This window comes from Brienomyrus brachyistius, chromosome 5, assembly GCF_023856365.1.
Source record: "Brienomyrus brachyistius isolate T26 chromosome 5, BBRACH_0.4, whole genome shotgun sequence".
NCBI lineage: Eukaryota > Metazoa > Chordata > Actinopteri > Osteoglossiformes > Mormyridae > Brienomyrus > Brienomyrus brachyistius.
The window spans coordinates 32,204,201-32,224,435 of NC_064537.1; the positions used below are offsets into that span (position 1 = coordinate 32,204,201).

At 39.5% G+C, this 20,235-nt stretch overlaps 1 protein-coding gene across 1 annotated transcript; it reads left to right on the plus strand.

Annotated features, from left to right (window-relative positions):
* The first annotated feature begins 1,288 nt into the window (after positions 1-1,288).
* On the plus strand, positions 1,289-13,306 carry calcoco2 (calcium binding and coiled-coil domain 2). The gene is made up of 14 exons (XM_049014265.1): positions 1,289-1,510; positions 1,909-2,097; positions 3,979-4,081; positions 4,275-4,435; positions 4,523-4,639; positions 4,917-5,105; positions 5,592-5,719; positions 6,060-6,150; positions 6,240-6,389; positions 8,147-8,308; positions 8,436-8,531; positions 9,268-9,439; positions 9,774-9,796; positions 12,618-13,306. The coding sequence occupies exons 2-14, from the start codon at positions 1,918-1,920 to the stop codon at positions 12,774-12,776; spliced, it is 1,731 nt and encodes a 576-aa protein (XP_048870222.1). The 5' UTR covers positions 1,289-1,510; positions 1,909-1,917; the 3' UTR covers positions 12,777-13,306.
* The last annotated feature ends 6,929 nt before the right edge of the window (positions 13,307-20,235 follow it).

Sequence of the window (20,235 nt, forward strand, 5' to 3'; positions counted from 1 at the left end):
ATTTATCACTTCCCAGTATTCATCGTCTGTCCCTCTCATAGCTTTTTAAATTTGGCTAGTGCTGAGAGGAGGAACAGCATTCGGTCAAACAGGAAGTAATACAGGTAGGAGCAAATACCTCATAATCTTCTGTGTCTGGAGAAACATCCTATCAAATTTAACTTTTTGTCCCTCAGTTTAATGATAAATTTCATTACAGTAAATGGCTAAGTTGGTGTCCCTGGAAGTTCTTGTGGTCTCAGCAGTGCAGCTACGCAATGATGGGGGTGGGACTGGTGTCAAGGATGCTGTTAGGGTAGCCAGGCCTGTCAGTTGGGGCCCATATTAGTCAAGCTTCACACCTCTGGGACCCGGGTTCGAGTCTCCGCCTGGGTCACATGTGTGTGGAGTTTGCATGTTCTCCCCATGTCATCGTGGGGTTTCCTCCAGGTACTCCGGTTTCCCCTCACAGTCCAAAGACATGCTGAGGCTGATTGGAGTTACTAAATTGCCCATAGGCGTGAGTGACTGGTGTGTGAGTGTGCCCTGCGATGGACTGGCCCGCCATCCTGGGTTGTTCCCTGCCTTGTGCCCATAGCTTCTGGGATAGGCTCCGGACCCCCCGTGACCCAGTAGGATAAGCGGTTTGGAAAATGGATGGATGGATATTTATTCATTTGTCAGGAAAATCAAATATAGGCTATTTAAAAAGTCATTCCTAATCCTTTATAATAACATCAGTGGTTCGCCTGATTTTTAGATTTTTATACTGTAAAACTAAAAATAAAAAAATATATATTTGAATTTATTTTGTATTGTGTATTTACCTCCCCATAGTGATAAGTATTCCTTTCCATCTCATTTAGAACTGTCAAACTGGCAGTTCTCAGTTCATTACATTTGTCTTAAGGATACGCCACCATGCAGGGACACCATAAGGAGTGGAAAGTTAGGGTGATTCCAAGGACCTACGAGTGACAGGGGTCTCTAAAAAATTTGGAACAAAATTGGATTGGTCTGGATTGTGGGCCCAGTATGATGCACTTTAATGGGGCCCAAAATCTGTGTCTCTGTAATTAGTGTAAATGCCAGTTCAGTTTCAATAGAATATTTCAATATTCCTTTGATGAGTAGGTATCCCACTGCAGTTCCCCCACTGCGTATATAACACTGTACTTTAGACCTTTGAGACAGACCTACAGCTAAAACTGTCCTCTGAAATTAAATATCCAAAGTCACGTGACTAAAATTTCCCTGCCACTAGTATTGTTTGCTTGTTTGTTCGTTTAAATTTGTGTTCCAATTAGAAATTTAAAAATTGCTTTTCGATGTTATCATAGCTTAAAAAGCTTTCGATTTGTCCGTCTGTGAGATCATGTATTGCTAGGGGAATATTATGTACGCATATGCGCGAGTATTTCCGCATGCTTCTTTGTCTTAGAGCGAAGTACCAGACGTCAAAGCTTACTCGGTGGTTGTTGTGCTTTCGGATTTTCAGATAAGAATTATCAACAGCAACGGAGGTCTTCAGGTAATTCTTTTGAGCGGCTATGAGAAATTTGTGTAAATTATTTGTTCAATTTTTTCGGGGTTATGTGTGAAATAAAAATCTTTTAAAACTTAGTTCACTTCCCTTTGGCCAAAGGCTTTAATGTTTAATGATTTAATGTATACAGTTAAATGCTTTTAAGCACATTGACAAGAAACATTGATTTTTAGATTAAATTTTAAAAATAGTAAAAGTTGAGTATAGATGTGAAGGGGCAGTAAATCGACGTGGCAGTAAATCGAAAGTGAAACGTTAACTTCTGTTTATTTGTATTTGTTTTTAACATACATTGACAACACATGATCTATGCTAGGTTGTTATATAAATTTTATAATAGACACATATACATTACACTGAAATACGTCTTTATTTTTAAACAGTCGCAGAAAATGTCTGAATGCAGTGAGGCTCCTCCGACTTCTCTTGTTATGGATCGATCGACAGCATATTCACAGATCATCTTCAACGAAGTCCCGAAGTCCTATCCCCCAAATGTCCCATTAAAATGCATCTACATGGTGACTGCTGCTATCCAACCTGATCGCCGAGACTGGGTCGGCATTTTCAAGGTGAGAATGTACCGCGCGACTCTAACCCGGATAAGCGTTTACAATAAATTTAGATGTAAAGTGGATGGGACCTGGGGCAAGAGGTTTTCACGCTAACTAATTCAGGGTGTGGTATTAAATAGCGGAAACAATGAACGTGCAAAAGTAAAACTGTTAATTACAGGTTTTGAATCGATTTCCTTCTAACCCGCTAACTCACATCAACGCCTTTTAAAAATAAAAATATTGTTAATATTATGCTTCAGACGCGTAATGTTACCCTTTCTGTTTTCATTTTCACTTGTTCATATAAAATGAGGCTATTTTGCCTTGTGATGTCATGTAATGCAAATGATTGTTTTCCTAATAAATTATTTCTGTGTACCAACAATTTGAGGTTCAGGCCCTTAGCCATTCAGTTTCTGCAGATTGAAAATCAGAAATATTTATACATACTGTATGTGTAATCAATCTTGAATTATAAATTAATGCCTAATAGACTTTGTCAAACAAGTAAGCAGCTGATGTAAGAGCACCTTATTAAAATAAAATTGGCTCTTGTAATACTTGTAATATCGATGTTTTTATTGTTTTTTATTAATTTGTATTGTATTTTCAATTTTCACAATAGTTCCGGTGTTTGCCTTCTCTGTTGCCATTGTCTGACTGTTGACTGTTTACTCAGCTCTTGGGTGATTTGCATACATGCCTCTGAGTCATGCTGCATTTTCATTTTGCTGCACTGTTAAAATAAATACCAGTTTTTACTTTTGCTTGTCAATGGTGAACTCTTGGGAGTTTTACTTGAGTAGGAGGCCAGAACAAAAAATGATTAGTTCAGACAGCTAACCAATTAGAGTGTAGAAGAGGTGGGTCCAAGGAACTAGAGGAGGCTGGGCCAACCAATCAGATGTCTTGGTCCCACCTCCTCAACTTGCTGGCACCCACCTCCTCTACAATCTGATTGGTTATCTCACTGAACCAATAATTTTTCATTCTACCCTGAAAACATTGTTGTGTAAGTAAAACTCTCATGATCCTGGGACTGCCAGTTGTATCATAGCTGTAGGTAATAAAACTGTGTAACAGGTTTGTTGATGCAAAGCAGGAGCAGGCAACCCTGATCCTGGAAATCCTGTATCCAGCAGGTTTTCTATCCTACCTGGTTTCTGATGAACCACACATTATATCCCACAAATAGTATCTAGTCAGGTAGGATGGAAATCCTGGTGGATACAGACACTGCAGGATCAGGGGTGCCTAAAACAAAGACCATAACCACAATCAGATAGCAAAACAAAGGACATTAAAAGTTAATAATGGGTTACATGGTTGATAAGCTATTTAACAGTCAAGTAACACAGAAATTGCTATCCAGTGTAAGAACTGGAGATAAAATCATTTTTGGGAATATGGGCAAGTAAACATTAATTCAATAGATTTATGCATTAAGGTATTATATTGGAATAAATGTTACTATATGTGTCTTACTGAACAGAATATTAGTTACCACTGACATTATAAATAAGTTGTGATGACAAAGAATTATTACAATGACCTTTTATGTAGTTTTTCAATTTTTTTAATTGGGTTTAATTCAGCCTACCAGAAATTATTTTATAACTGTCAACAAACTCATAAAACTGGTCGGCCTACTGCATCTGTGAGTAAAGTGCAAATATATGGCAAGTTTGCTGTACGCTACAGTACAATGCACAAGTATGTGGACTCATTGTGTTGCTCACAAGTGAACATATCTGGGATTTTTTTCTTACATGCTGTTCTTCAGGAGGTTTTCTCGCGTTAATCTTTTAGTGGTGTTATTGCTTTGGCTAGTGTTACTGCAAATACATGTATGCGCAGTCTTTCTATGTCATTTATATTTCTCTTGATGATGTATAGGTTGGCTGGAATACCACACGGGATTATTATACCTTCGTGTGGGCAAATTCTTCATCTGACCCTCAGAAGGAGAATCAAGAGAAACCACATGTGCTTTTTGATGGTAGGACCTCTACATTAAATTTAGTATTTTTATTCTACATAACATAAAGTAGCTACTCTTTCATACTGTAAGTCTAGTCAAGGTTTTATTAGAGTGTGTGGGTGGGTGTGTGTGCCTGTGTGTGTGATAGAGAGATATATACACACAAGCAGATAGCCCTTGGGAATCTAATGAACTTCATGTGCTGTTGCAGCATATTATCTGCCCAAGGAAGATGGAGAGTTTTATCAGTTCTGCTATGTTGATAGCGCTGGTCAAGTGAGGGGTGCGAGCACCCCCTTCTGCTTTAAAAACCCCGAGGACTTGAACTTGCAATACAGTTTAGAAAATGACCTCCTTGTCATCTCAACACAGGTACATTCTATGACAGTACTGAGTTAACAAGAGCTTCTTTGGCATGCAGACATTGCACAACTAGAGCCCGTCTGTCTGTGATTGCAGGGTCAACTTGAAAATGAAAAGCAAGATTTTTATGAGGATATGGAAGCACAGAAGCTGACCATTGAAGAGTTAAAAGCCAACCTGGATGAGAAGCTGCTGGAGATCAGTCTTCTCAGGGTATCTCAGCACATCTGTTCCTCTTTGTCTATCCTATAGACATCATGCTTTAAATAAGTGTTTCCCATTCCAGTCCTTGGGGACTCCCAGACAGTCCACGTTTTTGCTCCCTCCCAAGTTCCTGCAAGTCTGCATTTTTGCTCAAGGAACTGGAAGGGAGCAAAAACATGGACTGTCTGGGGATCCCCAAGGACCAGGTTGAGAAACACTGCTTTAAAACACTGAAAATGATCAGGTGAATGGTAATGCAAGATTTATGGTTCCTTTTCTCCTTCAGAAATCCAATGCGGAGCTTAGCGAGGAAGTAAGTAGGCTTCAGCAACAGCAGACTGATAGAGAGAAGGAGCAGAAAGTTGAACAAACTCTTTTAAAAGATGACAAAACGCTGGAAGTGAAGAAGGAAACTGAGACACTGGTCACCCAGGAGGATCACCTGAGAATGAAAGATATGGAGAAAGAAAACAAGGTGACTATTGTAACCTCCAGTGTATGTCTAAGCTGTGTCCAGTCATTCTTTGTGTTTGGTGTTTTAGGTGCAAGCAAGAAAAGTTGATTTGTGGAGAACCTTTCTTATACATAGTCACAAACTGCTTTACAATTTAAAAACTAAATTACAACACAACAACAAAACAATAAAATGACTCAACAAAACAACATGGCAAAATGATCATGGTAAAACTGTATGGTAAAATAATACAACAAGACAATATGATAAATTGATACAATTAAACGATACGATAAAATGATACGTTGTTCAGAATTTAAATACTTCATATGTTACTTTTTGGTTTACCTGCTAATAAATCGATCAATGGAAAGCTAAAATGATTTCTGAAGAGACATAAAACATATTATTCTACATAAAATTTTATTTCAGTCAGTCTGTCTTTTGCTCATCAAGGTTAAAGGATATGATATTTTTGTTGCATAACAATGTGTTCCTTCTGCCTAGGAGCTTCAACAGACTTTGTCTACCATGAAAGAGAAACAGGAAAAAGCAAAACCTAAGATCAACCATCTTAAAAATGAACGAGAAGAGCTGAAAAAAAAGGTCAAGGCTCAGGAAACTGAAATTGCGCAGTAAGTTCATAAAGGATAACGCACTTTGTAGAACACCATATCTTTGATCATATATTGCCATTACATAATTATCCTTTATCCAGTATATAAATCAACAAATAGTCAGGCAGAACATTTCTGCCAAAACAGATTTTTTATTTTTTTTTAAAAAAAGCAGGATTGAAATTCATAGTTCCCACTGGCTTGTTTGATTATTTAATATTGCTGTTATATTTCCAATGTATAAGATTTGGGTAACTTGCTTGTTGTATTGTGGCCTCGGATCTTGCTTTATCGGCAAGACAGTTGTTGAGTGGAACATGTGTTGACCTAAGTATTGCCATCTCCTGTAACTCTCTAGACTAAATTCCCAGGCTAGAGAGCTTGAAAGGGAGAGACAGCAGTGCAACGAGAAGCAAGTCAGGCTGCAGGACCAAATTCAGCTGCTGCAGGTTTGAGGATTGCTGTCCTGCGATGTGTGTACCATTCGTCTAAGATGTTCTGCTTCTCTGTCGAATTAGCCAATTCCTTGTACTTTCAGGTGGACCTGCAAAGCAGTCAAAAGGACAGTGTGAAGTTATCCGGAGAGCTTCGGGAGCTGCGTGCCCAAGGGAAGAAGATTACAGAGCTGCAGTCTGAGAACCAGTTGTTACACAGTAGCCTGTTGGAGCGGGAACAGGAGAAAACTCGGGTAGGTCACACTCCACGCTGGAAGTTACTTTCAATAAATAAAAGACTGATATTTGACTCTTATAGGCAGGGTTGCACAAAAAATGAAAAAAAAATTGAGGTGCTAAAATTTTGAAAACAATACAATAGCAGCATTTAGAAAAAAACTGTACTTTTATTATGCACATTCATACATAGTCAACAGCAGCAGTCACTGGTGCAGGTTTTTCAAGTTCACATCTGGACCGAAACACAGTTGGAACCGAAACCACGTGATTGATTCCCCCCCCCCCCCCCCCCCCTGGTCAGCGAAGGTTATGATCGGGACTACAGGCAGGAGGGCAATTGCCCCCACCACCCTTTTTGTTGAATGTAAACACATCCCTTTTTCAGAAAATATAATAATTTGCTAAATATATTCATATATTATTGCTTAACTGTGCTGCTTTTTTATTTTGTGTTGCAACTTCAGCCATCTTTGTGAAAGAAAGGGCAGGGCGACGCACGGTAACCAATGATATGTTCAGTGGGTCCATCCTAGATGGGGGCGTACTCCGCCCAGTCTGACTGAGTTTGATTTGATTGCGCAGGTAATATGTGCAACAGAATTTAACCAATTGGATAAATGGCATAAACAAAGACTAGTTTTGAATAAACAGAAGTGAGTTGCATCATTGATGTGAATTATATATATTGTATTTTTGGGGAAAAGTTAATATTTACACTACATACTACTGTCAGCTATTTTCTGACATGTATTTTGAGGATCATAATAAGTTAAATAACCCAAAAATTATTGTTTTACGAAGGTCTTAAACTTGCAAAAAATATTATAAAGGAAGTGGGAAAACGGCAAAAGCAGAACAATAACAATAGTTAGCAACAGTTTATATATTAAACTTCTGAAGGTTTATGAACCTACGCAGGTACTGCTTTTCAGGTTGATAGCAAGAATTCATTTCATTAATTGTGACTAACAACAAAGAAGAATTATATGCCACATTCAGAATTTTTACTTCTGTTTAGGGCTGGATGATATGGCAAAATGTTTTATCACGATAATTTTTTCCATTTCACTCAAAATTAATAATTATTACTATGTAATTCATAAATTATTTATAATTCGTCAGATAGTTTACGGAATTTGTCCTGTGGTTTAATTATTTATTTTTTAATGCTTTTATAGCATTATTTGTAGCCTTATTCCTTCCATTTTTCCAAATATTTGTAACTCATAAATCTTGGCTATTGTTGTTTGCTGCCGGTCTGTAGTATGAGCCACACATATACTATGAAAAGCATGGTATCAAAATGTGCTATCAGATCTTGTCTCAAATCTTCCTCCAATTGTACCGGATACCCTGTCTACCTAGTACTCTTTCAATTCCACTAAATAGCTATTTACATCTGGGAGGTTGGAGCCTGTCCTAAGGAGCTTAAAGCAAAAGGCTGTGGGATACCTTGGAGGAGATGGTAATCCACTCCATGGCGCGCGCACACACACACACACACACACACACACACTTTGGGCAACTTAGAGAAGCCAGTTAGTCTGACTGCATGCCTTTGGACTTTGGGAAGAAATCCTTCTGATCTGGGAAGAATATGCAAACTGCACATACACAGAGCAAAGATGGGAGTCCTTGATAGGTGATTTCCATTGCGTAGTCATATTTGTTCCTTATCTGATCACTGCTGGTCATGGGCTTCCTCCATTTCCTCCTATTACTTTAGCAATGACTATGAACGATTACAGATTACCCTGTTTTTGCCGGGCAGCTTCAGGAGTCAAACACACAGCAGCTGCAGGAGATTCAAAGATTTGAGGAAGCATGCAGTCGGGCCCAAAGGTTCCAGCAGGAGCTAGAGGACGTCAAGAAGCAGATGGGGAGACAAGCTGTATCTCTGGCAGAAAAGGAACAGTTTATCAGAAAACTGGAGGTATCACCCTTAAAATTAAACCCTTACAAGTTGTTTTTACACATGGTGTAATGGATAAAAATCTACAGCAAAATAAGTAGATCAGAATAGGAAGACGCTGAAGTTACAGTATTCTATTCTCCATCAGAATCAGCTGATGGAGACACGCAGAGGAGTACAGGAGCAAGTTTGCATGGCGGGGATTGCCAAATCAGAGAAAGAGGAACTTTCCCATGAAAACCAGGTAAGAAATTCTGGTTTTCATTATCTATATATGCAAGCCTAGCATTTAGCCATTAATTCCAGCTGACCTACAGCAGAGTGACATGCACTAATATGTGTGTTTTCCCGTGTTGGTTATCTCAGTCTTGGGTCTCCCTCCACAATGCATGGGGGGGCTATTCTCCTATCAGGTGCTAAAGTCAAAGAAGTGCTTAAAGAGTTACGTGCTGTCGAGTACGTACTCTCCCCTTACGAGCGCGGACATGCCCAAAGAAGAAGGCGCAGCCATGCAAAAAGTACAATTAATTCCCCTAGAAGCAAAAGGGGGTTATGCCTTCAGTGAATATGGACTGTTTACTTTACATCGTGAACCTAATTGAAATCCACAGAAACCCATTGAGTCTGAAAGTGAAAGCTTGGAGGTGACCTACTACACCTATATTTGTGCATTCTCAGGAACATGAGGATCCTTCGAAAAAAATGAAATGTTACACTGAAATATAGTCTTAAAATTTTGTACACAGCAATTGAAATTCCCTTAACTTATACTGTTCAAATTATGGTATTTGTAACCCACGATAGACGGTGAATTGGTATACTACGATGTACTTTCATCAGTTGTTTTGTATTGTCAATTCTTTTACTACACATTAATTTACACATTAATTGATTAACTCAGAGGCAAAATCGACATTTTAGACAATAAAGTTGTATAATGTGAGGCTTATTTGTTCTGTCTTACATGTGTGTTCCCTCAGAAATTAAGAGGAGATATCCAGACACTGCAGAGGCAGCTTTCTGATATCGAAACCAGATCTGTTGGCTCCATCTCCCTTCAGAATTCCAATCCATACTCCCCATCACGATTATGCCCCAGTCCTGTGGGATCTATGGGCAGCTCCCTCGTGTATGGGAATCCCTTTCAGTCAGGTACAATGAAGCTCTTCCTCTCTCGGATATGGTGCGATATGGTACCATGTTGCTCTAAGTCAAAACCTTCCACAATACATTGTCCTGATAAACAAACAAGAAATTGTGAGAGTTACTCTCTGTACCTTGCCATCAGGTATTACTCAAATGTGCATGTTTTCAGTCATGCTTATAATAAACAGTTCCAGTCTCCGTTGCCTATGTTATCTTTAACAGCCTTCTTTAGATATCTCCCGTATCAGTCCACAATATTACTTGTCAGTCTTTATTTGTTAGCCTTCTTTACAGGTAAGTTTGCTTTGCAAAACTAACACATATTATTTTATTGTTCCAGATGGTACAACTACAGATGAAGAGGTAAGAATAGTCTATTTATGCTATTTAGAAAATGAGCCAAAATACAACTGAATTGGCATAAACGTGTAATTATGCAAGGTGAGATTATCCTACTGTATTCTAAGTGCATTTATGCAACTCCTCAGAACACTTTACTAGGCAAATGTTACACCAAATTGTCTGAATGATAAAGTTTATATATACGTACAACGGAGAATCAAATTCAGGTCTTATCTCTCTGCAATTTTAGAGTCTGGGGAAAAAATGCTTATTAAGTGAACAGATATTAACAGATACAAGTTTATAGATGAAAGGAAAATAAAGTAAAGTAACACACATCACATTGTGGTTATATTCACTATTAGATGTAGAGTAATTGTTGTTAAAAAACTCATCTAATCAATCACTCGTGTTATAAAAGTCTAACGGCAGCTGTATACTTAACAGAAATTCCAGGCAAAATGCGATCAAATATATTGACGAGAACAATCTGTGGCAGACTTAAAATAACATCACCACCTTGCTCGTTCTATGTCCCAGAACAACCAGAGAGGGCACAGGATGTTTTCGGCACAGCAGACCCACATATAGAGTGCAAATAAATGTGTTGTGGCGTGTGCGTGAGTCATTTTAATAAAGGAGATTGCAGCTCTTTTAAAATGGAAGTTGCTCTCTATATTAATACCCTCTGTTGGTTTACTACTAGCAGCAGCGCAGATAGGGAAGCCAGCAATTCGCACAACACTCAGTTACATTCCGTCTGTTTCATCTGAAGTGTAGGGCCACCTTAAACATTACAGCAGCGTGTCACGTGCCTTTCCTGTGCCATGAGTTGACTCATGGTGTGTTCCATTTGAATAGAGAAATAGTAACATACACATCATTATTGGGCAATGACTGTATTTGTTAATGGAAGGTGACTTACATTATAGGGCATATCTGTTTAAAATGCCCCTGAGGGTAGGATTAGCCCTATGTATTGTTTATTTCCGGAGTTTCACTAGATTGCAAAGCCTTAGAGATGGAAGGTGAGAGTCCGGCAGACGTTTATTCAAACCATGTATCCAGCATGTACCTTTATGCCGATGTTTTCATTTTGTCTGCCTTATTTTCTAATCTTAGTTAGCTAACAGTTTGAAGCCTATAGTTCCATGCTATCATTCTACAATCACATTATGGTATTTATAATTTTCTATTGTGGTTTAACATAACAGTTGGATATAATGGTTGAACATATTTTAATATTATAAAACACTTGTGCCGGGATGCGGACCTTGGTTGTGCATGTGGACTGATATCTTTTCACATGTATGTGTGTGTTAAAAATGTATTATATACAGCAGACATGTTGTGTTGGAAATGTATATGTGTGTATATTTGGGATTGGCGATCCACTCCACTTTTAGGAAATCGTGAGCTTTTAAGTTTTGATGAAGTTTCCTCATATATTTCATTATGATTTCTGATTACGGCAATTACATTTTTTATTGATCTGTATTTTATACCAGGATTCCATGATGTTTGTTTTGCAAACCCAGTGTATTGTGTGCTTTGCAGTTTACTTGGCATCATTTAATGCAACTAGTATAGGCTTATATTTTGGGATAAAAGATTAATTGCTGCAAGGTTAAACATGCAGAGTAATGACAGAAGAGCCTTCAGTAATCTAACTTCTGTATGCAAAAACATGTATTATGTAGTGGAGGATGGAAAAATGACAACAGCAGAGACAGAGAACAAAACCAAAGTTTCATCTGCAACTAAAAAAATCACAGATAAAAATTCTAATGTGGGTAGTATTGGGTTCATCTTTCATTTTTACAATAGTTGTTACTTCCGTAGAGCAAGACTGAGCAGTCCAGCGAATGTTACAAATATCGCCAGCATAACTAGCAAATACCAGAGTGAAAACACCCTTTTGTAGCAATGTTAGCAATGTGAAAACACCTTTGGTACTATTTCAACATGATTGGAATGGGAAGCGTGTATCTAAAATTACACCAAGATTCCATGTCAAACTGCTGAGGCCAAAGTTTACACTCCCAGAGATGTGTGCTGAAATTACAGCAGCTCTGTCTCTGCTCTTGGCATAAAACAGCACAACCTCAATTCTCATACCAACCAACTTCAGATTGAAGCCTGTGTAACAAAAGAAAATGGTTGAAAGCAGCACTAAGATCAAGTTCTGTCTGTCAACATCATTTGCAATTATTATATCATATAGCTCACTCACGATTATTTCAGCCAGTTACCATTATGTAGTATTACAGGTGTGAGTCAGATGCTGAATTGTAACAGAAAGAAAATGTGACTGATGTGGCCACTTTTGGAATTTTTTAAATAGTGTCAAAAGAAAAAAAAATTAGTTCAATAGCTTGTTTATACCTCAGATTAAGTGAATCTCATGCTAATTGTTTCCTGGCACAGAATGTAAAATTGTCTCTTCAGAGCTCCAATCTCATTGGTTAAAATCTGACTGGTTCAGTGCATGCAGAGTTTGTACATTAACTGTTTCCGCATTTATTTGTATTCCAGTTTCGTCCCTTTGGTCTAAGACATGCGGTTCAAGAGAATTATAATTGAACAAACTGTGTATGAATGTTCCGTGTGACTGGTGTCATATTCAACATTAACCCACAATAGAATAACTATTTTGTACTATAACATTGTCATTTAAAAAATCGCTTTTTGACTCCAGTTCTTTTGTACATTTTATTGCGATTCCCATATCTGTTTTCAGCTACGGTATATGCATAATTATTTCTACTACTATTGCTACAATGATGATAATAACGATGACCAGTATTCTTCTAAAGATGATTCCGTACTGTGTGCTTTTCAGAGGATGTGCCGCTACTGCAAGGAAAAATTTCCTGGTATTAACATGATAGAGCTGGAACTTCACCAACAGAGCCACAGGATGTGTCCATTTTGCAGCCTCATCTGCGATTCCATGGAGCAAGATGAGTTTGAAAATCATGTCTATAGCCATGAAGAATAGGAGCAAAGCTGAGATGATGCTGACTACAGAAATCAAGTTATAACCAAGTTACAAAATAAACTAAGCAAAATAATACTTATCAGTTTGATTTAGAACTTTCTTGTTGACTTTTAAATAACCTGAAAGATATATATTCATGCTTGCAGTTTGGTAATAGGACATAAACTTTGCATGTTTAAATCTGGACTGATTTTTGAGAAAAATATAAGTATTGAAATATGATTTGTTTCAAAATTTTCTACAGGAAGGTAAAGGAAAGTTATAAATGTAAAGAAACGTGCTATTTTGACATTGGTTTTCTCATGATTGTACAGGTAATATATTAGGCAATATATAGTAAATGTTAAAATATGTATAAATATGTATAATCAATGTGTGGTATTGGTGGGAACTGGAACTTACACATATGTGCATGCATTCTGAAAATGTTTCAAAAGTTTCTTTTTAATGTGATAGAGTATTCTGCATAGTACTGTATTTGGTGCACTGTAACAATAAAATTCGTAAAACAATAAAATATTATGAAATCATCAGGGCTAGGAAATTTCTTCCATTATTATTTCTTTGATCATGTGCCGTATTCTGTCACCCACATGGGAGAAAAGTCTGAGCACAGATTTTAATAAAGACCTCTAATATTCCTTCTTGGCTGTTAACAACATGGGAGTTTCTATCATGCCTTTGTGCAGAATTCCAGAATTCAGAGGTAAAATATTCAGTTAGTATCTCACAGGGAAAATAATGATACTTGCTTGATTTCATTTTTAAAATATTGCCAGATGGAGGTATCCATAGCATAAATAATAGATACTTTATTGATCCCTATGGGGAAAATGTCTTTAAACCTCCTTCAACTTCCTCTTTTTATAGAGTAAGTCATCCATGAAGGGCAGCCACCTGTAGCGATGACCAGGAGCTGGGGGTTAAGGGTCATGCTCTGCTTTGAACTGGCAACCTTCTGATTACAGGCACACAGGCGTAGCCCACTGAGCCACACGCTGCGATATTTGCAAATACTGCAAATGTTGTTTGCAATATTTGCTTTATTTTATTGAAGACATACCTTAAAATCTTAAGATTCTTCATGTTATAAAGCGTACTTTCAGTGGTTATCAAGCTTCAATTTGCCAAATAGGCTCAAGATGTTAAATGGATCATGCGGTTGGAATTAAATAGCGTGTCAATCCCCCTATTGAGTAAATGTGATTATTATCATGTGATGTATGTCTTTAACTGCCAAAGTGTGATAAGACAAATCCTTTAACATTCCTACTTATGTCGCTGCCCACATTCTCCCAGAAACTATGCGGTTTGTCAAGATGCACTTTGGCAAATTCCACTCTGGCTTTTTTCATGTTTTTCTGTCAGTAGTGGAGCCCCCTGGGTCTTCATCCATGGAGCCCATTATCGTTTAAAATGTGATGGATGGTGTGATCAGAAAGTGATGCACCTTGACCTTGGAGCTCAGCTTGAATGGTTTTGGATGGTTTCCTTGGCGCTTTCTCTACCATCCACACTATCCTTCTGATCAACCTGGGCTTGCATTTCCTCTTGTGTCCACGTCCTGGGAGGTTGGCTACAGTCCCATGAACCTTATACGTCTTAATAATATTGTGTAATACTGTGGTCACAGGAACATGAAGCTGCATGGAGATGATCGTATAGCTTTTACCTTTAACATGGTTATCTGTAATCTTCTCTCTGAGCTCCTCACACAGCTCTCTCCTTTGCTTTCTCTGGTCCACGTTCAGTATGATGCACACAATGATACCAAACAGCACAGTAGCATGTTCTGTCCCTTTAAATAGGCTGATGACTGATGAAAAGCTTAAAGCCACCAGTGATACTAATTACAGTAAGTAATACTTATTAGCAGTATTACTATCTGTATTACTAACACTTAGTTTGAAACACGACTATAATGTAAGGATAAATAGTCTCTTTAGGGATACCAGCAAATCTGTCCGCAGTATTTTAGCATATATTTTGCAAAATAAACAACAAATCATTTCTTTTCACAATTTTGCTGCTTTATCACATACTAAATGCATGCAGGTACTGTATACATTAGACTATTGTTTTTAATTGAATCACTTTTCAAGAGAAATGAAACATTGTTTCAATGAACTGTAAGTACCGACAAATTTTTCCACACCTGTGAAGAAATTGTGCAAAAAGTAATCTAATAGAGCAGTATAATAAATATAGTAGAAGCAGAATATGAATATATAAGAAAGTAAAGTATAGTAGCGAGTGCCAGTGAGGAAGGGTGTGGGTATTTTTAGGGGGAGCAGCAGGGTGTCTTCACAGCCTGCGGAGGAAGCTGTTGTCAATTCAGGCAGAACTGCCTCAGATGCTCCTGTATCTCCTGCCGGACAGGAACAGGCAGGGTGGGAGGGGTCCTGCACAATGCTGGATGCTTTGCAGGGACATCATTTGAGGAAAGTGTCTTTAATGCAGGGGGAGAGCTCCCGACATATATCCTAGTGTATGCATTATCCACTGCAGAGACTTGTGTCTGAGACTTTGCAATTCCCAAACCAGATAGTAATACAGCTAATATTTTCTGTCCTGCTTTTTACAGGCATGGTGACTAACACTACCAGGGTTGCAGGCACTCAAATCCTGCATTACATTTAAATTCATTTATTTATCAGACAGTAAATAAATAAATCTGTTCACCGGTTTCAAGGTAACCAAAGCCAACCACCCAGAGAGAGCCCCCTCTGAGGGATGAGATCAGCAACTTTTCAATTTCCATAGAGAATATTCATAGATCTTTCAAGTGTGTTTACACCTGCAACGCAGCCAGCACAGCAGACATTCCTGGCTGCATTCTTTGAGTATGCACTTCCAACTAGCTGCTGTGTTTGGCAGTACCTGTAACCTCTCCCTTTCTTTGTCTACAGTCCCTACCTGTTTTTAGATGTCCACTGCTGTGCCTGTACCAAAACAGAACGAAGTAACCTGCTTAAATGACTGGCTACCATTGCCTGATTGCCCTGACTTCTATCATCAGTAAGTGCTTTAACAGGTGTATTAAGGACCCACCACTGAAAACAAGATCCACAGATGATAAGAATCAGAATCAAAACTCACTTTATTGTCAACATGTGCAAACATACCACAATTGTTTTTGGTCCAGTGTCAAACATGAAATACAAGACAAAAATACAAGACACACTGGGGGAACACTTCAGTGAACACTGCGTGCAAAAAAATGCAGTTCCAGCACACTTCACATAACCCTCTCTCACCTTTCAGGAAAAACACCTATGTTACAATGTCGTTTGTTGATCACAGCCCAGCATTTAAACCCATAATGCCCTCCCAACACATCACTAAGCTCAGGACTCCAGGCCCAAACTCCTGCCTATGCCTCTGGTCTCTGATTTTCTGACCACCTACCCCAAGTAGGGAGAATGCATACCAATACTTCTGCTATGCTAACCCTCAGCACAGGAGTCCCTCAGGGATGTGACTTCAATCCGCTTCTATCCTCCCTTTAAACCCATGTCATGTAACCACTGAAACACCAACATCCTTCCCAAATTTGCTGATGACCTGATGACTGTGGGCCTGATCGGCAGCAACAATAATGTAGCCGATAGAGAGGTGACAGAACCTTGACGCAATAGTGCTATAATAACAACCTGTCTCCCAAGGTCAGTAAAATAAGGAACTGATCATGGACCACAGAAAGCAAGCAACAAGCCCAAACTACATATCCAAATTTACACCATTACGATGACTAACTCTAGCGAAAGCTTGATCTTCAAAGCTGTGGAGTTTGGATGGAGAAACAGTGAGGAGTCCAGAAGATCTTAGAGCATAAGGAGGATGGTAGAGCAAAAGAAGATCAGACGGAAGGAGCAAGATTATTGAGGGGCTTATAGGTGAAGAAAATAATTTTTGATGTAAAATTTAATGGAGAGCCAATGCCGATTGCAGAGAACAGGAGAAATGTGTAGGTGGGTCCAGGCGATGGTCAAGAGGTAAGTTGCAGTGTTTTGGACTCTTTGAAACTTGTACAGAAATTCAGAGCTGATCCCAATCAGGAGGCAGTTACTGTAGTCAAGGCGGTTGGAAATTAAGGCGGGGATGAGGAATTCAGCAGTAGGTTTAGAGAGGCAAGGTCTGATGTGGGCGCTGCTACTTAAGTGGGGAAGGGTATTGGTCATGGATGAAACATGACTGTTTAATGAGAAATGGGTCCAGAATGACCCGAATTGTCGAAGAGGGATGAACTGACGTGCCATCGTTGAGGAGTGGAAACAAGTCAGTTTTTTGAGAACGAATTTAGGGCCAGTAAATATAAACTCAGCTTTATTGCTCTTCATCCGGAGGAAATTGTAAGTCACCCAGCTATTCACTGCAGATAAGCATGTTTTAAATTGGAACAAGGGTGGAGAGTGGATTGATTTAGTGTTGAGGTAGATGTGGGTGTCATCAGCATAGCAGTGAAACTGAGGTTGTCAAAAAATGCAGGAAATTGGGAGGATGTGTAGCATGAAGAGCAGTGCCCTGAAAACCGAACCTGGGGGACTGTAGAGTGACTGAGTGACCGCAGAGGAGGAAGGGGAATAACCAAAGAAAAAAACACTATCCTGCCCATCAGGTATGATGAGAATCAGTCTCTTGTGGTACCTTCAATGGCCAAGTCAGAGTCTTGAGGGGAGGATACTGTGGGCCACTGTGTCAAAGGCTGCCTTGATGTCGGCAGGATCAGGATGTTGAGGGCACTGTAGTCAGCAGATGTTAGACTTTTTAAGATGGTACAGTGCTGTGGAGAGAGTGAAAGCCAGACTGAAGTGGATCAAACTAATTTTAAGTTGCCGATTGGCTAAGAGCTGACTAGCACATAAAGGCAAATGTCAGAATCTTGGAGAGAAAAGAAAAGCAAGAAATAGGTTGGTAATTATTGACGTTAGCTGGATTGAGACTAGGTTTTTTTTAGGATGGGTGTTGCAGCAGAAGTCTTGTAAATAGAGGGTATCAATTCAAGAGATAGAGACTAATTAGAAACCTAACAATAGACAGGGAGACCTTAGATAAGTTAGATGGGAGACAATCCAAGGCATATGGTGGTCTTGAACACACTGAATATACATCGGAGGTGTTAAGAGGCGTGAAGGCAGAGACCCAACTGTGGGGCGGGGGGGGGGGGGGGGGGGGTATAACAGACAGGCAGTAAGATCATAGGTGGAGAAATGACAGGAAAGGATGGTAACCAAAAAATGTGAACAGGGGAAATTCTAGCCTGAAAAGAGCCAAAAAAGCAGTAGATTGATCAGGGGAAGGTGTAGGTAATATCTGGAGGTTTTAGTAGTTTTTTAATAATAATTGGTACTTTATTTTTTACTAATTTTCCCCATGGGGAAATTGCTTTGATACCTCCCTCATCCTGCTCTTTTTGCCACCTGCAGCAGCACCCAGAAAGCTGGAGGTTAAGGGCTTTGCTCAAGGAGGCTGGGTTTGCACCAGTGACTTTCGGATTACAGACACACAGGCTTAACCCACTGAGCCTGTTACACTCTGCCCCAGTAACAGTAACACTTTAACAGTAGAAAAAAAAAAGAGTTCAAGGCTTTCTGTTGGTGCCACTGAAAGGCGTGGTGGAGTAATATCGGTTCCAGCAGTGCCAAGGTTGTCTTTGTAATGGGAGAGATTATTGTCATGGGACAGTTATGTTGGTCAACATGGATACTGAAGACACCACATAGTAGTAAGCGAGAGGAAAACTGGGCAGTAAGAGTAAGTAGCTCAGATGGTTCATTTAGGAAGAGAGAACTGAATTGCAGTGGCATATTTTAAAAGATAAATTTCATTTTGCCTTAGGATTGATGTGGTATGTCAGTCAACCCATTCCCAGCAGTCATATGTTTCATGAAGTAAGCCGTTCGACAAACGTGGGAATTGCGCCTCAAAAAACCTTGCATTTCAGGAACCATGGTTGTTTTTTATCTGTGACATGTCTGATTTGATACCAAATCCAGTTTTACTGCGACATAAATACACAGTGAAAATATGACATGTAAGTGAGATGTTTTACATTCAGGAAGTGGTCACAATAGCCTTCTGCTTTTTTTTTTTTGCATATATATTTTTTTTTCACAGAGTTCACATTACGATCAAAAATGTTCTCATGTCATCCAGAGACGTTTTCTTTAAAGGTAAATCGGCCCACTTCCCCTCCTCATTTCTGCACATATATCCTTGCATGCAAACAAAGTCTCTGGCTTTTAATGGTTAAATGTTACAGATGTACCATGTATCTTTGTGAAATATGCTTTAGAATATTAACTTTTATAAACTTGCCATAAAAATTTTAAATTTAACAAAAGTATATACCCTCAGTGAAAAAAAAGTGAAGGATCCAGACAGAGTGGTGGAAATGAAATGAATGTGCACGTGGTGAAAGGTCAGGTGACTGAATCACAATGATTATAATATCAGATCAAACAGAGAACAGAGTTGGCAGTATGGGCACACCGCTGGTCAGTAGGGTGTGGAACCCCCCCACCCATGGGCTGGATACATGTTTGGATACAGTGCAGGAGAGAGTCATACAGCTGTTGTATCCTCTCCTGCGGCAAGTCAGTCCACAGCTGTTGTAACTGGCCCTCGAGATCCTGCAGATTGGCACTGGGTCTGAGTTGACGTCAGAGCCGATCCCACACATGTTCGATTGGGGAAAGATCGGGGGACCTGGCTGGCCATGGAGGACCTTATCATGACGCAGGCAGTCCATAGACACACGTGTTGTGTGTGGACGGGCATTGTCGTCTTTAAAGACTGTACCGGGGTGCTGTCTCAGGAGGGGTAAGACATGCAGACGCAGGATGTCACTGACGTAGCACTGTGCTGTCAGGGTCCCCCGAATCACTACCAGAGATGATCTAAAATCATACCCTATGGCTCCTTACACCGTGATGCCAGGGGTAACGTAGGTGTGTCTCTCCACAACATTGGCAGGATTGGCCCCCCCTGCCATACGCGCAAGTATGACAAGTCATCTGTGGTAATGCAGAACAGAGATTCATCACTGAACATGGGACGATGGGACTTGTCATCAGTCCATAACTCCTGCTTGTGTGCTGGTGTTAACGGCACAGTGGGACAGTGATCCAGTAGTCTGGCTGATGCCAGTCATCGAGACACGGTGCAGGATGACACAGGGTTGTAGAGAGTCCAATACCTGTGTCAAGATGGCAGGCACAGATGTCATGGGGTTCTGTAATGCTTGGCGCACAATACAACGATCCTTACTTGGTGTGGTCTGTCTTGCCCCACACACCAGGCAATTGCACGATACAATCGCCCAACCTCATGCAAACCCACAATGTGACCCCTATCAAACTCCGTCAAGTGCTGGTAATGCTGTCTAATGCACCCAGGAGGCATCCTCTGTGGTGACTAGACATGTCAGCTCCTTGCAAATTGAATCATTTACATGCCC

What these genes read in the sequence shown, in the direction of transcription:
- calcoco2 (XM_049014265.1), top strand. Translation starts at nt 1,918, where the DNA reads ATGTCTGAATGCAGTGAGGCTCCTCCGACTTCTCTTGTTATGGATCGA. An exon ending in CAGGAAACTGAAATTGCGCA is followed by an intron (nt 5,720 to 6,059) that starts GTAAGTTCATAA and finishes GTAACTCTCTAG; the next exon opens with ACTAAATTCCCAGGCTAGAG. An exon ending in GGGAACAGGAGAAAACTCGG is followed by an intron (nt 6,390 to 8,146) that starts GTAGGTCACACT and finishes TTTGCCGGGCAG; the next exon opens with CTTCAGGAGTCAAACACACA.